The sequence below is a fragment of the Chanodichthys erythropterus genome, chromosome 15 (genome assembly GCF_024489055.1).
Source record: "Chanodichthys erythropterus isolate Z2021 chromosome 15, ASM2448905v1, whole genome shotgun sequence".
NCBI classification, from domain to species: domain Eukaryota; kingdom Metazoa; phylum Chordata; class Actinopteri; order Cypriniformes; family Xenocyprididae; genus Chanodichthys; species Chanodichthys erythropterus.
This window is the reverse complement of record NC_090235.1, coordinates 9,258,697-9,279,411: the sequence shown is the minus strand read 5'-3', so window position 1 is coordinate 9,279,411 and position 20,715 is coordinate 9,258,697. Positions and strand designations below refer to the sequence as shown.

Genomic DNA, 20,715 nt, shown 5'->3' with positions numbered 1-20,715 from the left:
GACTGTATGAAATTGCTGTTTATATGCTAATATGTTTGGAAAATCACAATTAAATCTAGAGAAAATCACTAGGAAAAAAAATGCCATGCCTTATTTTTGTGTTCTTAACTTTGTTCCACGGGTTTATAGCCTTATTAGCCACATGCTAATTGTGAATTTTGCCTTTTGCGGAGACTTTGGCGGTTAAACTTGTGCTTTGAGATCCCCAGGCTCCAAAAAACAGATTGTAGCGTTGGCAGGCGTGTGTGTTCAGGATGTACGTAGTCTGCTGTTCTGATCCGTCCAGGACCGCTGCCAGGAAGAAGCCCTCCAGGATGACGGCTCACAGGCCTGGGAGCGTAGTTGTTGTGGAACGGGGTTTAACATCTGTCTGGGTTGTTTATTTCCAACCCTGTTGTTCTGAAGAGAGGATCATGGCTCTCGAGAGACAGTTGGAATAGATAACCGCTGGGGGAAGAGCAGACATTGAGAATTAAAATGCTAAAACTGTTGATACAGCAACATGGGTTTAGTCCAGTTTAATATTTGCTCACTTCCATGTACTTGTCAGTGTAACTGTTACCATAATTAGTGTTATTTGGCCACTTTTAACCCCTTAAGCCTGAAGTGTACTGCCAAAAAAACAAAAACAAAAAAATGACTTTATTCAACAATATCTTCTCTTCTGTTATTCTCATACGTTGTTTACGTCCAGCGCTTCCAGGTTCTATGTCAGAACGCCAACTCATTATTGGCCGGCTCCTGCATGAGCATCACTTGATCAGCTTTGGCCAATACTGAGCCCGCATTCAGTCGTAGAGCCTGGAAGCGCTGAACGTAAACAGCGTTGACTAAAGTTGTTATTTTTGTTTTGTTTTTGCGCACAAAAAGTATTCTCATCACTTCAAAACATTAAGATTGAACCACTGCAGTCACTTTAATCATTTTAACAATGTCTTTAGTACCTTTCTGGACCTTGAAAGTGGTGGTTAAAGGATTAGTTCACTTTCAAATAAAAAAAAAAATTCCTGATAATTTACTCACCCTCATGTCATCCAAGATGTCCATGTCCTTCTTTCTTCATTCAAAAAGAAATTGAGTTTTTTGATGAAAACATTCCAGGATTTTTCTCCATATAGTGGACTTCAATGGAGTCCAAACGGTTGAAGATCAAAATTACAGCTTCATTGCAGCTTCAAAACGTTCTACACAATCCCAGACGAGGAATAAGGGTCTTATCTAGAGAAACCATCGCTCATTTTTTTTTTATGTATTTTTTTAGAGATGGTTTTTCTATATAAGACTCTTATTCCTTGTCTGGGATCATGTAGAGTTTTGAAGCGGCACTGAAACTGTAATTTTGACCTTCAACCGTTTGGTGCCCATTAAAGTCCACTATATGGAGAAAAATCCTGGAATGTTTTCATCAAAAACCGAAAGAAGGACATGGACATCTTGGATGACATGGGGGTGAGTAAATTATCAGGAAAATTTAATTTGAAAGTGAACTAATCCTTTAAATTGCTGTCTATGAACGAGTCATATACCTCTCGGATTTCATCAAAAGTATCTTAATTTGTGTCCCGAAGATAAACGAAGGGTGTGGAACGACATGAGGGTGAGGAATTAATGACATAATTTTCATTTTTGGATGAACTAACCCTTTAACATGACAGACAGCAGCAGGTTTATTAGGCTGCTGTCACTTTAAGAGCTTATGCACGGATACAGTATATGGTTACACAACATGTGCTGTCTTTCTCAACTATTTCCATTCACAAACTGACTGTGTTTACCTGAATACTCCTCAAGACAGGCATTTTGACCTAATGTTGTGTGTATTTGACCTTTTAAGTGCAATACGCCATGAAAACCAATTCATTTTGGTACTCGTGAGCTGTTTGAGATGCACTCAACTTATGTAGATCATTGGTACTTGTGCTTGTGGTGTGAGCGAGAAACCTGCAAGAATGAGTAAAATAGTATTCGACTGGAGCGAATGAGACGAGTGAGTGACAGAAGGCGGGTGTGTGTCAAACTGTATTTCGCAGTTGGAGAGAAAAGAGAGTGAGACCGCATAGCTGGTGTCTGTGTATTGATACTACAGAAAAGGAGTATCGGAACCATTGCAGATATTTTAGTATCGATACATAATGAAATATCGATATTTTTGACAACATTAATTGTGAAATAATATTGCAATTTAAAATAGACATTTTCTATTTTGATTTATTATAAAATGTAATTTATTCCTGTGATCAAAGCTGAATTTTCAGCATCATTACTCCAGTCTTCAGACTCACATGATCCTTCAGAAATCATTCTAATATGCTGATTTGCTGCTCAGGAAACATATATTATTATTATCAATGTTGAAAACAGTTGTGCTGCTTCATATACATATTTTTTTTTTATTCAGCATCATTGCTCATTAAAAGTAATAATTTCTTTAAAAACAAAACAAAACAAATCTTACTGACCCCACACTTTTGAACACTAGTGTGTATATACAGTAGTAATAAAGTAAGAATTAATTCCTCCTTTTGTTTGCACATTCTAAATGCATTATGCAAAGCATGAATTATGCCATGATGAATACAAAATGTACATGATTTTTAATTAAATCTCATTGACCAACATATTTCCATCTGATATAACAGCACAATTCTGATTGAGTTGCATTGTGAATCTGATGCATTCTATAATACGCCTGATTTACATGGAAATAAGGTGTGTGTAACCAAAAAAGAATAATTTAAATATGCAGTTAATATTAAATAGAAACTTATACAGGTTATGTTGGACTGCAGGTGGAATGTTAACAATGTACATTTTACTCTCCTTTATATTCTATATGTTTTCAGAGATATTTAAGATTCCCTGCCCCATAAACTGGTTGGTCGGTTTGGTCGGCACATCTGGTTTATTAGCGTTCATTCTGACCTGGTCAACCCCTTCATCAGGCCTCAGACAAACAGGTGGCAGGTGTTAATACGAGTCAGTGGGTTGATTTTGAAGTGTTTTCCCGTTGAATCTCTCATGACCGTCATTATAATGTAGCCCCTTATTCATGCGTTTTTCGGTCTTTCATGTGGAAATGAAAATCAAAGCTTTGATTCATAAGGATCATGTGTCTGTAGGGCAGATGCCTCATTTCAACGCTCACAGACGGGTTTTCAGCAGTAATTTGACTTTGTTATTTGGCCTCTGTCTATTATTCATTCTCAGGGAGGTTTGGGAGCTTTTAGCATCTGAATAACGCTTTGAACAGGCGTTTCTTGTGTCTTTACACACCGGGAGACGAGAAGAACAGAGAGCGAGCGAGTCTAAGATTCTCGTTACGCACCGGAATCAAACTCTTGATTTTGCTTCTCCTTAGGCGGCAAGTTTAGAAAAAAACATTGAGAACAGGTAAACAGATCCTGAACTAAATAACACACTGGCAGCACAGGTTGAATGATTGCTATAAGTTATGTATTGTTGCAAATACATGTCCAAAAGCATGGGAGTATTTATTTATTTATTAAGTTGTTTTCGTTTTTGCTGACAAATCCAAATGCCTGCTGGTGATTTATTCACATTTTGTCACCTCATCTACAATTTTTTGTGCCTTAATGTTTTTTTTTATTTATTTTTTTTATTTAATTTTATTTTTATTTTTTTTATTTTTTTTTTGTTTTGTTTTTATATTATTTGTTTCATCTTTTTAGTTTTGTTTAATATTATTTTAGTATTGTTTTTAGTTTTGTTTTAACATTCAGTTTGATTTTTTGATCTCATTTTAGTTTCCTTTTGTAAATATTTTATATAATTTTATTTGTTTAGTTTTAATACTATTTTATATATTTTAATAATAAATGTTTATTTTGATATTAATTAATTTTTTATTTGTTTAAATGGTTAGCATTCAGAAAGTAAATCTTGACTTTCATAATAATGTCACCTCTATAATGATCATTTAATTTATTTGTTTATAAGTCTTGCAACAGAAGAAAAAATATAATAAATAATAACTTGAAAAAATAATAAATAAATAATTAATAAATATCCATTTTAGCACTTAAATATTTCTTATTTCTTAAGCTGGAGTTCTTTCTTTCTTTCTTTCTTTCTTTCTTTCTTTCTTTCTTTCTTTCTTTCTTTCTTTCTCATTATTTAAAAAAAAAATAATAATAATCATTGTTTGTCTCTGACCAAATATTTCTCTTTTTTTTTTTTTCTTCTTTTCTGTATTACAGAGAAGTTGTTTGGTGAGTTTGTTAGCTGGGACCTGCAGGACGCTCTGTCCCACCTGCCTCTTAAATCCGGACAATCTGTCTCCATCCCTGTCAACATATCCACCAAACTGGACTTTTCCGGTCAGGAGAACCTGTTACACGACCTGAACGACGGTAAAGATCCACACAAACACACAAACTCACATATGCTGACATGCGAAAACAACATCATTTGGGTCTGTTCTGGTTTGTCCCGTCCAATTTGCGCTCAATTTCTGCAAGTACATCACCAGAGCCATCACACTATAATCAAAATGGGCCTGATTGCTCTCTGATAGAGAGAAAGGCAGTATTCACTTTGCCCTGTTATGGTAGATCAGATCCAAGGGAGGTGATTTGAAATGGTGTCTGTACCATCTCATTTCTCATTCAACAGAGACATTGCTTGAGCTGCCGTCTCTCTTCTGTATTACCCTCTCTCTGTCCTCTCTGCCCTCTCTAGTTCCTCTCTGGATTCATATCTATTTCCTCTTCACATCTTATTCCTTCCTGGCTATATTACACTTATACCTCCTTTCTTTCTGTCTCACCTCTGTTTAATGCCCCTCTCATGCTCGCTGAGAAGGAAAAATCACCATTATCTGAAGTTGTAGACAGCAGTGAGATGAAATGGGGAGAACATTTAGGTAACACTTTACTTAAAACATTTATAAAAAGATTTGAATGCATTAATTATGCCTTGTAATGCATCTTGTATTGCATTGTATGGTCTCATGAATAATTGTAACCACAGTTATAATACATTATCTATTCAATGAACACATGCGTAAAATGCATTAAAACATGACAAACAACAAATTTCAGAATGCATTTTAACTTTGGTTACAATTATTTATGGAAAGATAATAATGCATTATATTATGAATATATTAATGAAGCATTAAAAATAAAGTCTTTAAGTAAAGTGTTACCCAAATTTGCTTAATGTCATAATCATACTTTTTTTTTCTTTAGTACCCCAATCATCATTCACATGTGCACTATAACATTGAAAAGTTTGGCAGCAGTAAGATTTTTATTTTTATTTTTTGAATGAAATTAATACTTTTATTCAACTAGGTTGCATTAAATTGATCAAAAGTGACAGTAAAGGCACTTATATTTAAAATATATGCTGTTCTTTTAAACTTTCTATTCATTAAACAATCCTGAAAATATATATCAGTTTCCACAAACTGCTTTCAACATTGATAATAATCAGAAATGTTTCTTGTACATCAAATCAGCATATTAGAATAATTTCTGATAATGTGACATTGAAGACTGGAGTAAATTAAATTTTGATCACAGGAATAAATTACATTTTAGAATATATTAACCAAAAATAGTTTTTTCAAACTGTAATAATATTTCAAAATATTACTGTTTTGCGTAGGGATGCACAATATATTGGCCACCATGTTGGTATCGGCCGATATACAGTATGTTCATTTTTTTCAATTCTATCGTTATCGGCCCCCTAAGAAAATTTGTCCGATATATTAAAGCAGATTAAATAATGGATTATTTCCTTCAGCTGACACACTTCAGATGCGCACTGTCCACCATTATGGTTTTGAATAGCTTGAAATATGATTGAAATCACTTCAAAACTGAAAAATACAGTTAAGTGCAATGTATAGCGCAAGTCTGTCATATAAGGTACATAATATTATAATGAAAACATTGTAAATGTGTGCTTGGGACATGACTTTTTATGGGGAGACTTTTGTTTTTGTAATCAAGCTCTCAAAAATTATATATATATATATATTTTTTATTTTTTTATTTATTTATTTATTTATTTATTTTTATTTTTTTTTGTAGATTTATTTGAATAAATGGACTTAAAAGGGAAAAAAGTTAAACTTTTATCTCAAAAGATGAAGGTTAATTCTCAATATGACCTCCAAAATTTCTCATCCAATTCTTTCAGGATCAAATGATCTGCTATCCACATCAATTTCACAGCTTTTTATTCTACTGCATGTGAACAGTTGACTATTTTTGTCTATTTTTACATTTTTTGAGAATAAAGTTGATATGCCATTGAAATGTATTTGCAACCTCTGCTGAGCTGTGAAAGAGCAAGCTCTGAGAATTGGAAACGTTCTCCAGGTTCTCTTTGTCTCATTGTATGCACATCTCAATAATAATGAGACACGAGGAGAGCAGACTGTTGCAGACGAGTGGCGGTGTGCGTCTGTCTGCTACGTTTCTGCTTGAATTACAAACAGGTGCAAGATGAACAGCCTCCTTCCTCTCTCCTCTCCGGGGTCTCTCCTCTGATGCACTAAAATGTTTTAATTATTGTTGAAGTAATAATTTCTCTGAATTATGCTGATAAGACAGCTTAAATCCCGTTCTATTAGCGCAGCGTGTAGAGGGCAGTGAATTGTAAACATTGCTGATGTTATCGCAGGTTATAATACATTATTGCTGTTATTTAGTGGTGATATTAGCACTGTTTGACATTAGTTTTCTCATCATGGTGGTTTTAACTGTATAAACAATTAAAACAAGTCATTCAAATTTTTAAGTGTTTGATGTGGCATTTCCTTATCTTTGATTGGCTCCTCATCCTTCTCTCCATTGTGATGTCATAATGAAATGCAAGACTTCCCCTGTGTTGCATATTTTGCGTGAAGTGGCTTACATGCTGTTTTAGCATGATGGATGTGATCAGGGATGTGATTTTTCCATATTTATACAAATTTTCAGAACTGAAATATGACCGATTTAAAAATGCAACATGCGGCAACCATTGTTTATGAATCTCTTGTCAACAGATTTAGGGTCTCCCAGCGGTTTTCTGACAAAATAAAAGCTCTACAGTTTAGCATACGAAATACAACCATAAATATTAATCTTGTAGTTGTACTGTTATTCTATAAAATAATAATAATAATAATTATTATTATTATTATTATTATTATGAATTAAAACTATTGTAGTGTAAAATGAAAAATTTGTATTACAGTCTATACATTTCTTCATTATGTTTGTATGTATGTATGTTTATTTATATATATATATATATATATATATATATATAATATACATACTAGGGCTGTCAATCAATTAAACATTTTAATCTAATTAATGACATACTCTGTGATTAATCTAAATTAATCGCATACATAATTTTTGCTGTGAAATTATTAAATATTTCAATTCAAATTAATCAATGCAGGGTCTTTCCTGGATCAAAAATGGTCTTCGGTGGTGACAGACATGGTCATCCACACAAACAGTAAAAAGTGCCCTACCCATGTGATCTGCGAGCCTGATACTGACAATAAAGTACCTGTCACTCTCAATGTAATAATTCTTTCTTGCCCTCTTTGCAAAAAAAAAAAAAAAAGGTGATTTTATAGCTTTGTAAGAGATGCTTTTGTGCTAAACCTGAAAATTATTAAAAAGTAGCATTTAGAAGTTATATGAACTAATAATATAATTTTCTACCATATACAATTGAATGCACCTAGCTAACAACAACTTGCTTTGTTCTGGTTTCACCTCACTCCAGTCTAAACTAACTGATTTTATAGGTAGGACTAATTTACTACACATTGTCATTTAAATAACCTGAAAATATTGTGGATTATTAAGGCTAATTTTACTAACCACTCTTGCTAAATGGGGTAAGCACACTTATGTTCCCATTTCAGAGTTGTTCGAGTAAATTATTCATTATAGACCATGTGGACAGATCAGTTGTTGTCATGATTAATCAAAATGAATCTGTTCAAATGAGTCATTAGGTCACGAATCGGACATTAGCAAACGTTGACGCGTTGCGTGCAAATCGCGACTGTTATTAGGACATCGTAAAAGATTTGTGTATATATGTGTATATATATGTATGTGTATATATGTGTATATATATTTTTTTGTTTATATATATATATATATATGTATGTGTATATATATATATATGTATGTATGTATAATATATATATATATATGTATATATATATATATATATATATGTAAATATGTATGTGTATATATATATATATATATATATATATATATGTATATATGTATATATGTATATATATATAATATATATATTATGTATATATGTATATATATATATATATATATATATATATATATGTATATATGTATATGTGTACATATGTGTATATATATATATAATATTTTGTTATTATTGTATGTTATTAATAATAATAATATTGTATAATATATGTAGTAATATTTTGATATATTTATAACAATAAAAAACATTTCATTATTATTATTATTGTATATCATTATTTAATAGTAATAATACGTGTAATATAATAATAAAAAGTCATATTGAATGTGGAAAAAAAAAACTTTTTTTTTTTTTTTTTTTTACAGGTCTAATGAATATATTTGTCATTAACTCTATAACCAGCCAGCCAATAACCAACCAATTAAAAAAGTAAATGAGTTAGAATGATTCAGATAATGAATGAGTTCACTCAAACTGATTCATAAAAAAAAAGTCTTATGCAGAACATAACATAACTCTTTAACATAAGTCTTTCAGTTCTTGTTCTTTGCCCCTTTTATGTTTCCATCTCTTTCTCAGTGTCTGTCTCCATCTCTCCTGTCAACATAACTCATGCTGGGATGGTGGTGATGTCATCACTGTGATGCAATGCTCTGTCTGCCTCTCCGGAGGCCGTTGGGTTCAATCCGTACGAGAGTTTCTTTAATACGCTGCTCGCTTCGTTCGTTCGTTCATTCACCCGTCCTCTATAAATCGTCTCCCCATCAGACCACGAGGGCCAGACAGTCAGACTAAACACATTAGTGCCTGAATGTTAAAATGTCAGCGCAAGAACAACATAATGAGAGAGGAGAGCGGCTCCATTAAACTGGACAGCTCCCCCCACTGAGAGCTCGCTGGAGGTAAACGTTTACCCTTCATGCGGGACGTCAGCCGACCGCTGAGCCCTGGTGTGGATGATGTCACGCCGTCACGTAGGGATGAACTCGCTAGCCTCATTGGGTAACGCTTGGCTATTGCTGAGCACCACATTTTGAGGGTTCAATGCGAAGCGGCCCGCTGCGTTTTACTTAAGCAAGGAAATAAATGACGTCTGTTAATCATTGGCTGCTCAGGACGTACATTAGGTGGATCGTTTGAGTTGATATTGAGCTCATTTACCTCCTGTAGAGACTTTTTTTTTGTTTATTTCACTTACATGCTTTGAAAGGGTAAAATCAAGATATGACAGAAAAAGAATCAAGACTGCAATGCTAGTACACTGTTGATTACATTTTTGATGTAACCTGTCTATCATCACACTCCTATTTCACTCTCTAGCCTCACCCTTACACTCTGTCTTGTTATTTTCCTTGCCTCGCCCTCCTCTGCTCTTAAGCTCATTTGAGATTCGTATTGCATGTACTCTGCAGAACTGATAACTGGTGATATAAAGGGATAAATAGACATGCATAAATCCCATAACAGATCTAGGCAGGTGGAGCTGGGGGAGGTGGAGGGTTTCAGAGGAACTCTTGATAGCTTACAGCAATGAACCAGACTATTTAAATGTTGATCAAGCAATCTCACTGGCTGCAGGATCAGCAGAGACAAATAAACGTGTGCCATGCAGTGATGACGTGATTGCTTGCTCTAAGCCTGCGCCTTCTAGAGTTTCATATTTATCTTAGCTCCACCCTCTCTGATCACGTGTTGCTCTCTTAGCTCTGCCCTCCTTTTACCTCATGTCACTCTGTTAGCTCTGACCTAGTGTCTGGGCGTCTGAGACTTGTAAAGTTAGCAGGAGACATTACGACATATCGTGTCAGACACTCTTGAAGGAAAGTGATGTCATTTCAGATGCCATGGGAGTCGTAATGAGGACCGTAAGTTGTCTGTGTCAGGTGATTGAACAAGCTCTTCTTCCCTTTCGGGTTGTAAAACACACATACTGACCAGATCTCTCCTGATGTGTGCTTCTGTGTACAGTTCTCTTTTACTAAGCAGCAGAGGGACAGCATTTGAAAGATGACTGTGGCTCAGGTGAAAATCACATGCTATTCTAAAGAAATGCGTTTCTATTAGAATAGTGATGAGCCGCATTTCCATACGTGCACTTTTCACCTGGCGTCTCTTCCGCTCTTCTTCCTCTGTTGAATGTCAGAATCCATCTGAGTGTATTGAAACATCTGCGTGAGATACAGAGAGCAATTTGTGCACGACAAACGCTGCAATTTACCCTCATTATTCTCCCTCAGACAGAGTCAAAGCAGGTCAAATCCAGAAATGTCACCACAACAGAAAGACCTTCATTAGAGCAATGGCTCTGTGTGGCAGGCAATGCAACCTACATGTTTCAGTATAGCTTTTATTCATGCTTTTATGCTTTTAAATGCTTTTATTTAAACTTTTATTTATTAGTTGTTGTTTTGTTTTTTTTTTGCAACCTTTTGACTATAATGTATTAGTGCTGGGCAGTATACCGGTTCATACCGAATACCAGTATTTATTTTTGTTATGATATAAATTTTGATGATACCGCAATACCGGTATGTGTCGCTTAACCAACGTTCGAAACGCAGCGCAGCCCATCACGGTTTAAGAGCGTCCCGTTTCACTGTTGCACTGTAGTGAGAGCACAGCTGAGATTGCATCACAGCCTATGGTAAGTCCGAAATCACCCCCTAAAGCCTCATTCACTATTCCCTACATTATCCACTTATATTGTTCACTTGAAAGAGTGAATGAAAATGAGTGAGTGACTTCGGACAGCCGTTGTGTTTAACGTTACGTCAGCTGTACACTCGTTATTGTGGTTCAATGTGAGATTGAATGAGTGCACTCAATAACGTCCACTATGGTTTCGGACACCACTACAAATGGCTGTCCCCTCAAATAATGCCCTATTAGAGGTTATAGGGGGCGATTTCGGATTCAGCCCTTGATTACAGCGAAGAATTCAAACTACACGCGGCGCGCGAAAGAGAGAGCGGTTTCTGCGCAGAGCGCCGTGATGAGATTAACAACGTTCTCCACATGGATCATATTATATAGACGGAAGCAAGGTTTTTTATGGACCTATTTCATATACTCTAGTTCTCTAAACCTGAACCAGCAGCATGTATGTGCACATATTTCATCACGTCTTCTTCAAATGAAATGTAACGTTATGCAAAGGTCACTGAACTGTACGTTTGATCACGGCCGCGATGACACGATGGGTTATTTTGGCGCACAGAAGACGATGTAAGTTAATAAATAGACTGACAATTCAAAGAATGGGCAAAAATTTAACTGCTTTATTCTTTCTGTGTTAAAGTTACGTGTGTCATTTGTTTAGAGACTGTAGTGCTCTTAAATGGACTGAAAATATCCTTAGACGGTTTAAATGTTCTTCCGCGTCTTTCTCTCATTTTGGCAGTTTGTTGTTGTATAGGGTTAGATTTTTGTAATGCTTAAGGTGCCCTCAACTTTTTTTTTTTTTTTTTTTTTTTCTCTATCTCCATGGTCATATTTTAATATTCATGTGTCGAGTGTGTTGCAGGTCTGTGTTTTATTGGTTGTTGTCTCCCCACAGCATCATTTTGTGAGGCTTTGTAAACCTGTATTAACTCTAGTGTGGAATTTTTCTACAATATTCACTCATCATGACAGTAAAACGGGGCATTCTAGTCAATCTACTGCAGTATTTCCTCTCTCAATCAGTAGAAAATGTGGTTAACGTCTGGTCATGCATAGGGGAAAAAAATACCGTCATATACCGTGAAACCGATATAATTTTGAAAAATACCGTGATATATATTTTTGGTCATACCGCCCAGCACTATAATGTATTTTCCAAGTGATAAAAGACAATTAAAGGGATAGTTCACCCTAAAACGGAAATTCTGTCATCATTTACTCACCCTCAAGTAGTTCCAAACCTGTATAAATTTCTTTGTTCTGCTGAACACAATGGAAGATTTTTGGAACAATGTCAGGAACCAAACAGATCTATCATAGTTTTTATTTTTCCTACTATTGTAGTAAATTGAGAGTGAGATCTGTTTGGTATTTAACTTACGGAAAGTAAGTATATATATTTGTATTCGTATTCAACTTACGAAAACAACTTACAAAAAAGCGCAACTTAAGTTGAATATGGAAGGCTGTCTGGCGGAAGCTAGATATTTTATTTCATAACTTGTTAAATATGGATTTTTTTTTTTTTTTTTTTACACAAACGCATCGCTTTGCTTCAGAAGGCCTTTATTAACCCCCCGAGCCGTGTGGAGTACGTTTATGATGGATGGATGTGGATGGATGCACTTTCTTGAGCTTCATACTCATTGGTTCCATTTACTGCCATTATAAAGCTCGGATGCTTCAGGATATTTATCAATATAACTCCGATTGTGTTCATCAGAAAGAAGAAGGTTATATACACCTAGGGTAGCTTGAGGGTGAGTAAAGCTTGGGGTAATTTTAATTTTAAAGTGAACTAATCCTTCAGAACTCTCAAAACGATACTGACACAATCTATAAGAAATGTATTGTCCAAATAACATGGTAAAATCATCACAATGTTGCTTAATTATACATAAGCAGAAAAACAATTGCAGATATATCATGAATATGTCATATATCAGCCATCCCTACAGCAGCTGATGTTGCACATTTGCGTTCTTCAGTTTTGTGTTTTTGTGTTCTTGCAGGCTTTCAGGCCATTCCTGCAGTCGGCACTGTTTAAGACTCTGTTGATGAAAGTTTCATTCGTCATATTTATGTCCCGTTTCTAAAAATAACCGAGGATGTTACTTGCTTGAATGAATTTGTGTGTGCGTTTATAAGTTTATTCCATTATCCGTATGTGCTGGAGAGATAAAATGTATCCACCTGAGTGTGTTCCAGAGATCCACTGCAGCAGACGTACTCCGTCGCCTTATTTATTACCAAGCTTTTCCACCTCATCATATTTCAAACTGTCACGTTATGGATTTTAATTTTATTTCGAGCACTAAACACCGGACAAACAGATGCGCTGAGAGATAGAAAGGTGGATGGAGAGAGAGGTGGAGAGGAACGCATTTGAGCAATGTTCACAGCCTCTGAATGTGAGGAATTATGGCTGTATAATAATTCCCCTCTTCACATAAGTCATAGAAGATAGTGATCTCTCTTTCCACTTCCCCTTCTGCCTCCTCGCTCTGTGTTTCTCAGGCCTCTCTGGCTGCTGTGTTCATGTGTGCCGTATGTTTAATGGATATTGTTGTGTGGTTTCAGATGGTATCAGTGTAACAGGTCTGCCTGTCTCCAGCCCGCTGCGGCAGGTCCTAAAGCCACGCTCCGAAAATAAACCAGTCGGCACTGACGCCAACAAGAACGAATACAATCACGTCAAGGTAGGAATTCTATCCTCTAGCTATGCACGCTTTATTTTTCTGCCCACGCTCTGCTGTAGAGCTATATCATACTTCATTACTGTAGGACACATGTTAGTGTACTAGGTAGGTGTGAGGATGTTTTGATGGTTACTTGGGTTCTAATTGTGACATCACACTGAAATGCTCCACCCACATTCAAGTCTTATAGACCCTTTTACAGCCCACGTGATCAAATAGTTGCACGCACATTTTGGCAACGGAAGTGGTGTTGTTGCCTATTGGTTTTAACGTTTTAGCAACTCTGAAAGTTTTTCAGGGCTCTCAAGTGTAACGCACTGAGCGTGACAGTCACTCATTTCGGTCTTTTGTCACGCACTCCCGCCACACATTGTATTTCTCACGCAGAAAAACTATTTTTCATATATTTAATATGCCGCTGCGCCGGGCAAGAATCAAGCGCGTCTCCCCTGGAGTAGCCTGCCAATTATCAGCCAATCAAAAAAAAAAAAAAGAGGCTACACAGTAGCCAATCAGAAAATAGCACTATTGTATCTGGGTAAGATTTAAAGCAACAACCAATGAAAAAAAAACATATCCTGGAATTGTTCACCATCATCCTCGTTCACCCACAGAGGAAAACACTTGAGCTCTGAGCATCACTTTGAGCACAGAATAAGTCATGATCTCCTATTTTAATGTTACAACAAATTCACTTCTTGTTTGACACAAACAATGACAACTTGACTGCTGTTAGAGAATGTTTCCCAGATAATGTCTGAACTTAGTCAACAGTTTTTCACTGAAAACACCTGCTCAGTAGTCTAGACCTAGTTATATTTTCGTTATCACACGATGACTGACATTTTGTCACATTAAACATCTCTCCAAATAGGCTTAATAATTTTATTAGTACTAAATAAATTATAGTGTATTACATCGTCGATGTTATTGGTCACTTTAAAAATCATGTCATGTTGTTGGATATTTGTCATTCTTGCCTGTCTTTAAAACTTGAGAGCCCTGGTTTATGTATATATATCTGGCAACTGTATTTGGCCATCTGCTAACGTCTTCTATCCACTCGACTATCTGATAGCCGGATACCATTTGATATAGTCAACTTTTTAAAATAACTTTATCTGTCTGTGTTGCTTAATCCGCTCGTGAAGCTGTATATAGATATATATATATATGTATATATATATATATATATATATATATATATATATCTATATATATATATATAGATATATATAGATATATATAGATATATAGATATATAGATATATATATATATATATATATATATATATATATAGATATATATAGATATAGATATAGATATAGATATAGATATAGATATATATATATATATAGATATAGATATATATATATATATCACTTTCGGAGTTGCTAACACGTTAGAACCTGTGGGGAACAACACCACTTCCGTTGCCAAAATGCGCGCGTCATCATTGTGTACAAACAGTAAAAGGGTCTATAGAGTGTAATAGTGTCTGCCCACTTCTTCTGTGGTGTTGGTTCCAGAAGTATTTTTTCCATTCATTTCTCTCATAAGGATTTCAGAAAAATCTCAATTGAAGCATTTTAAGTCATGAACCAAGCCAACCAGCTACGAGGAGAATCATAACATTGCAATCTTTGATTTAACGTAAAAAAGTATTTGAAAACTGGACATAAATACAAAAGCACAAGATTGTATACTTAACACCTTTAGTGATAGAAAGAACTACAATCCCATGATGCACTGCAAACAGCATATTTATGTATAACTTACTGTGAGCTACAAGGGTGTACATCGATGGTATTTGCTTCTGTTGAAGTCATCAGCCTGCATTATTTCAACTTAGTTTTAAAATCATCTTTTTTAACAGCAGAATTCATGGTGAAAAACTACATTACCCATGCTGCTGTCCAGAAAATTTCATTAATAAAAGTCGAAACAAGCAAAATGTGCCAAAATAGTTTGTTAGCTCCGCCCACTCCCATGAAGCACCACAAATTATGTAATCCCTACACCCCCGAAATACTTCAATATTTGAATGAATATATATATATATAATATGCATATTTTGCAATAAAATATATATGTGACCCTGGACCACAAAACCAGTCATAAGTCACATATTTGTAGCAATAGCCAACAATACATTGTATGGGCCAAAATTATTGAGTTTTCTTTTTATGCCAAAAATCATTAGGATATTAAAGGTACAATTTGTGATATTTTTTTCCGCTAGAGGTCGCTAGAAGCCTATTAAAAACAAAGGCGTAGTTTGATGACGCCAGGTTTTAGAGCGGAAACTTGGGACATGTGGTCTCCATCTCAACGGACAGTGCAAAAGAATAGGGATTGGAGTCTGGAAGAACTCATGTTCATGGATGCGATTATTAACGTTTAGTATGAAGCAGAGCAGGACCGAGTGTTGCGGGAGCTGAACGAGGAGCTGGAGCGATTGATCAACACACGCCTCACGAGCAGCGGGACTTTTATTATGACACATCCGCCGGCGCCGCTTCCGCTTTTCCGGTCATGAGTTTACGGGAGCTGTCCTTGTCGACAGAACCAGCGGCAGATGGTAAACAGTAATTATGTTCCATAAATAATTAACACAATCCACCATAAAACGTGCAAGAAGTAAATAAGGAACTGCTTGAAGCAAGCTAGTGGTTTGCTGGACGCTAGACACTACTTCCGCATTTGTCCACGACACTGTTGTCATGTGGTTTCTACGTCAGTAAAGGCGGTAACAAAGGTAACTGCGTCATTGACAGGCGACTGCACTGCCCCGTGTCACTGTTTAGAATGGGAATTTTCTCATGATTTACAAGTAGTTGAAAACATTAGAGATATTGTTAGTAATCAGCTGGACAAAATATATCACACTAGCCTAGTGGTTTTTGGATATTTTACTGCAAAAATTTTACATATTGTACCTTTAAGTAAAGATCCTGATCCATGAAGATATTTTGTAAATTTCCTACAGTAAATATATAAAAAATTATTTTATAATATGCATTGCTAAGTACTTTCTTTGGACAACTTTAAAGGTGATTTTTCACAATATTTAGATTTCTTTTCTTCTTTTTTTTATAGTTGTATCTCAGCCAAATATTGTCCTATCCTAAAAAAGTATTCAGCTTTCAGATGTATGAATCTCAATTTAAAAAAAAAAATTTAACCAAAAAATTGGTTAAACAAATTTCAAAACTAAGTTTCTGCATTGTAAATAATGCAGGCTCATGTCTCCAATAGAAGCAAATACCATCGATTAGCAACCTTGTACCTCACAGTAAGTTTGTCTTTGAAGGTTTATAAGTTATTGATAAAAAAATATATTTCCCTATGGAGAAAATGAATGGAGTTTTTACTTCCGGATTAATGTTGCACTATTGTTAATAAGTCTTATCCTAATTCTGCTCTGCATAAGTGTGCACTACATATCAAATTACGTTTTGTTTGGCCCTTTTGTTGAATCACGTTTTTTGTCCTGTATAGCAGTTTTAAAAAAGCAATTGTGATCTTCAGTGACTATCTCTCCCTTTACATCTGTCTGTGGTTTGCAGGCGTGTCTCCAATATGGTCTCTGTGTGTGGTGCTGAGGTTTGTGTGAGTGTGTGTGTGTGTGTGTGTCTCTGTCCATGGTGCTGAAGTTTGTGAGAGTGAGTGTGTGTGTGTGTCTCTGTCCATGGTGCTGCAGTTTGTGAGAGTGAGTGTGTGTGTGTGTCTCTGTCCATGGTGCTGCAGTTTGTTTGTGTGTGAGCGAGGGAGGGAGCGTCCGTCTCTGTCCATGGTGCTGAAGTATGTGTATGAGAGAGCATATGTGTCTGTCCATGGTGCTGAAGTCCATAAGTTCTAGTAGAAGTCAGATTTGCGCTGTTGAAGTAGACTTGTTGGTGATATTTTAGTTTATATGAGCTCTGCTTCATTCTTTTTTTCCTTGAGCAGCTTGAGATTTTCTTTTCTGAGTAGACCAGTGCTCATTTTTCAGTAAATCAGAGGCAAGCTACATTTGCGATCATGTTTATAAATATACAATATGTACACAGACTTTAAGTCACTGTTTTGACTTTTTTGAGATGCTTTGTGGATTTAGATTTTTATTTAATCAGACTTTTGTTTCGTTTGTTTCCTTCTTTCTTTTAATGTTGTTAAAATTTCTTTCATTCATTCATGTTTAGTTTATCTGCTTTCTACTATTATTTTATATAATGAGGGTCAGTGGAAGGGATATAATCAGTCTAATTGGTAATGGAGGAGTGGACCATCATCTGAAGCATTGTTCACACTGACATTAATCTGCAGTTGCATTAAGACTAGAGGTCATTCATTCCCAAAGTTTCTGACAACTTGAGTGCACCTCAAAAAAAGAAATGTATTTCTATTTTTGTCTCATTTCAGGTAAAAATATCTAAACATCCTTAAAACAAGATCAGTTTACTTGACAAGCAATAGAACCTTTTTTTAGAGAAATCTAAATATTTAGACTTAAAATGCACACCAAAGAAAACGCATTTATTTTGTCTCACCCTATTAGCAAATTGTGTCTTTCTTGGTTTAGGCTTAAAGTAATTTTCACTTCAGGAAGCTAATTTGAAGAGGCAAGAAAACTAATTTGTTGTCGAATTAAATTACATGTGATTTCCACCAGCAATTTGCGATCACATTTTTAAAAAGATTTTTGCAGTTAAGCAGCACACCAATAACATCAGGACATCCAGCCTCAGGTTCGCCCAATAGCGAGCGTCATTACAGCGACCCGCTGTCCTCCAGTGACAAAATCACTGTCAGTGTGATCGGGCCATGAGACTGACAATCCATCTACCTCCATCCCTCCTGTCATCACTGCATAATTCAGTGCCGTTTTCAGCACACAGAAAGAGTTTGAGGATGTCGGGGTGAGAGAATACAGATGCATCCTGAATTGAAACAAGATGAACAGGGAAGAAGTAATGAGAGGAGAAAGTGTTGAGTGACAGGTCACATCGACGCTGCAGGATATATCCCAGCCCGAGACACTTCAACTGTTTGAATCCGGACGAACTGAAGGTAATCACTTCTGTTGCCTGACTGACAGCGTCCGACTGCAGCTCACAACAGGAAGTGTCTTCACTCACTTCCCCTCTCCTAACCCTATCAACACTGTCCACTGAGAGAGAGAGAGAGAGAGAGAGAGAGAGAGAGAGAGATGGTGTCCCGGCCCTCACTATCTTCAAACGGCTTAACAGTGAAGAGAAGTCTGCAGCTCAGCTGTTTCCAGCGCAGTCCTTCCCCTCTGCCTCTCTTTCTCATTGTCCTGGCAGGGACTGTAGGGCGATAAAGGAGAAAAAGAGAATCCTGTCTGCTCTGCTGGGCTTGTCGAGCACAATAATAAATATCGGATTGAGGCTGTTGGAGAGGGAAGATTAGGGTCAGATATCTGAGAGCGTATTTGTATGTTTGAGAAGAGAGAGCGAGCTTTTTTCTTATTATTATCAGTGTTGAAAATAGTTGTGCTTTTTAATATTATTGTGGAAACCATGATACATTTTTTTTTTTTTTTTTTTTTTTTTTAGGATTCATTGATGAATATTTGAAAAGAACACCATTTATTTGAAATAGAACTATTTTGTAACATTATAAAAAAACTAAAAAAAACTTATAGACCCTAACATTTGAACAATAGTGTTTGCTTAACTGCATCACTATTTTTTTACATTGATGTTGTGAGAAATTGACAGTATTATTACTGTTATACTAATTTACACATAACAATTTAGCATTTTTATTTTTGTCTTTATCATTTATTTTTGCTACTTTTAAAATATCTACAGTATGTATAGATTTTATAGTTTTACCATTGTCCCAGATTTTCAGTATTAAACTAGAAATTTGTCATAACAATATACATTTTTAAATTAAAAAATTATTATCTACACAAATAGTTAAATAATCATCAACCATTTCATATATATTAGTGCTGTCAAATGATTAATCGTGATTAATCACATCCAAAAATTCTATGTTTACATAATATATGTTTGTGTGCTGTTTATTTATTATGTATATATAAATACACACATATACATGTATTTATATAAGAAATATTTGCATTTGAATTACATGTATATTTATACATTTACAGTATATATAATTTATATCAAATATAATATATATTTTTTTGTTAAATATACACAGGCATGTGTGTGTATTTATATATACAGTGCATCTGTAAAGTATTCACAGCGCTTCACTTCTTTTCACATTTTATGTTACACATTTTATGTTTTATGTTACAGCCTTATTGGGATTAAATTCATTATTTTCCTCAAAATTCTACAAACAATACCCCATAATGACAACGTGAAAGAAGTTTGTTTGAAATCTTTGCAGATTTATTAAAAATAAAAAACAAAAAAATCACATGTACATAAGTATTCACAGCCTTTGCTCAATACTTTGTTGAAGCATTCAGATTCCAAAAATCAAGTACTTGTAATTAGAATAAACTACTTTTTAAAATACTCGTAATCAGACTACAGTTACTTTTTTATGGAATACATGATTATATATTATTTACACAATGGCTGTAAGTTGTTCACAATTTATTGATTCTCATTTTTTATTTTTTTAACGTTTATATTTTTTCATAATAAACCTGCCGGTTATGTACGTTTGTGATTCTTCGAGTTTTTCCAGCGGTAAGGGGGAAATATTGATTAATATAAATGAAATATAGATTAAATATATATGAAATAATAATAATAATAATATAATATATGAAATATAGATTAAATATTTGATGTAGCAGTGATATTGCTGTGAATTGTTTTGAAAACATGTTTGAAAACATATTTTTCAATATTTGTTTTTGTAATGTTGCTGTTTTCTAAATTTACTTAATTTTAAGTAAATATGTTTTAAAATCATAAGATGTGATTTTTTTTTTATTCAGTGTTACTATCAGCAAACACTAACAGGTACATTCGTGTTAGTATTTTGAAGAATTAACTGTCCATACATTGCACATTAAAAAGAATCTGTTGAGGCTCTGATGGTGAATAGAATATATTTGTTGGAATATATTTTTTCTTTGTATCTGGCAAAATAGTACAAGATTATCCTACAATA

General features: G+C 34.8%; 1 protein-coding gene across 2 annotated transcripts in view; it reads left to right on the top strand.

The window, feature by feature from the left end:
• The window catches only part of trappc9 (trafficking protein particle complex subunit 9), a 243,329-nt gene that overhangs the window by 99,635 nt on the left and 122,979 nt on the right, over positions 1-20,715 (top strand). For both annotated transcript variants that reach the window (XM_067411133.1, XM_067411132.1), the window contains 2 exons: positions 4,218-4,370; positions 13,483-13,601. In XM_067411133.1, the coding sequence (XP_067267234.1) occupies positions 4,218-4,370; positions 13,483-13,601 (272 nt within the window). The remainder of the gene's footprint in view (positions 1-4,217; positions 4,371-13,482; positions 13,602-20,715) is intronic.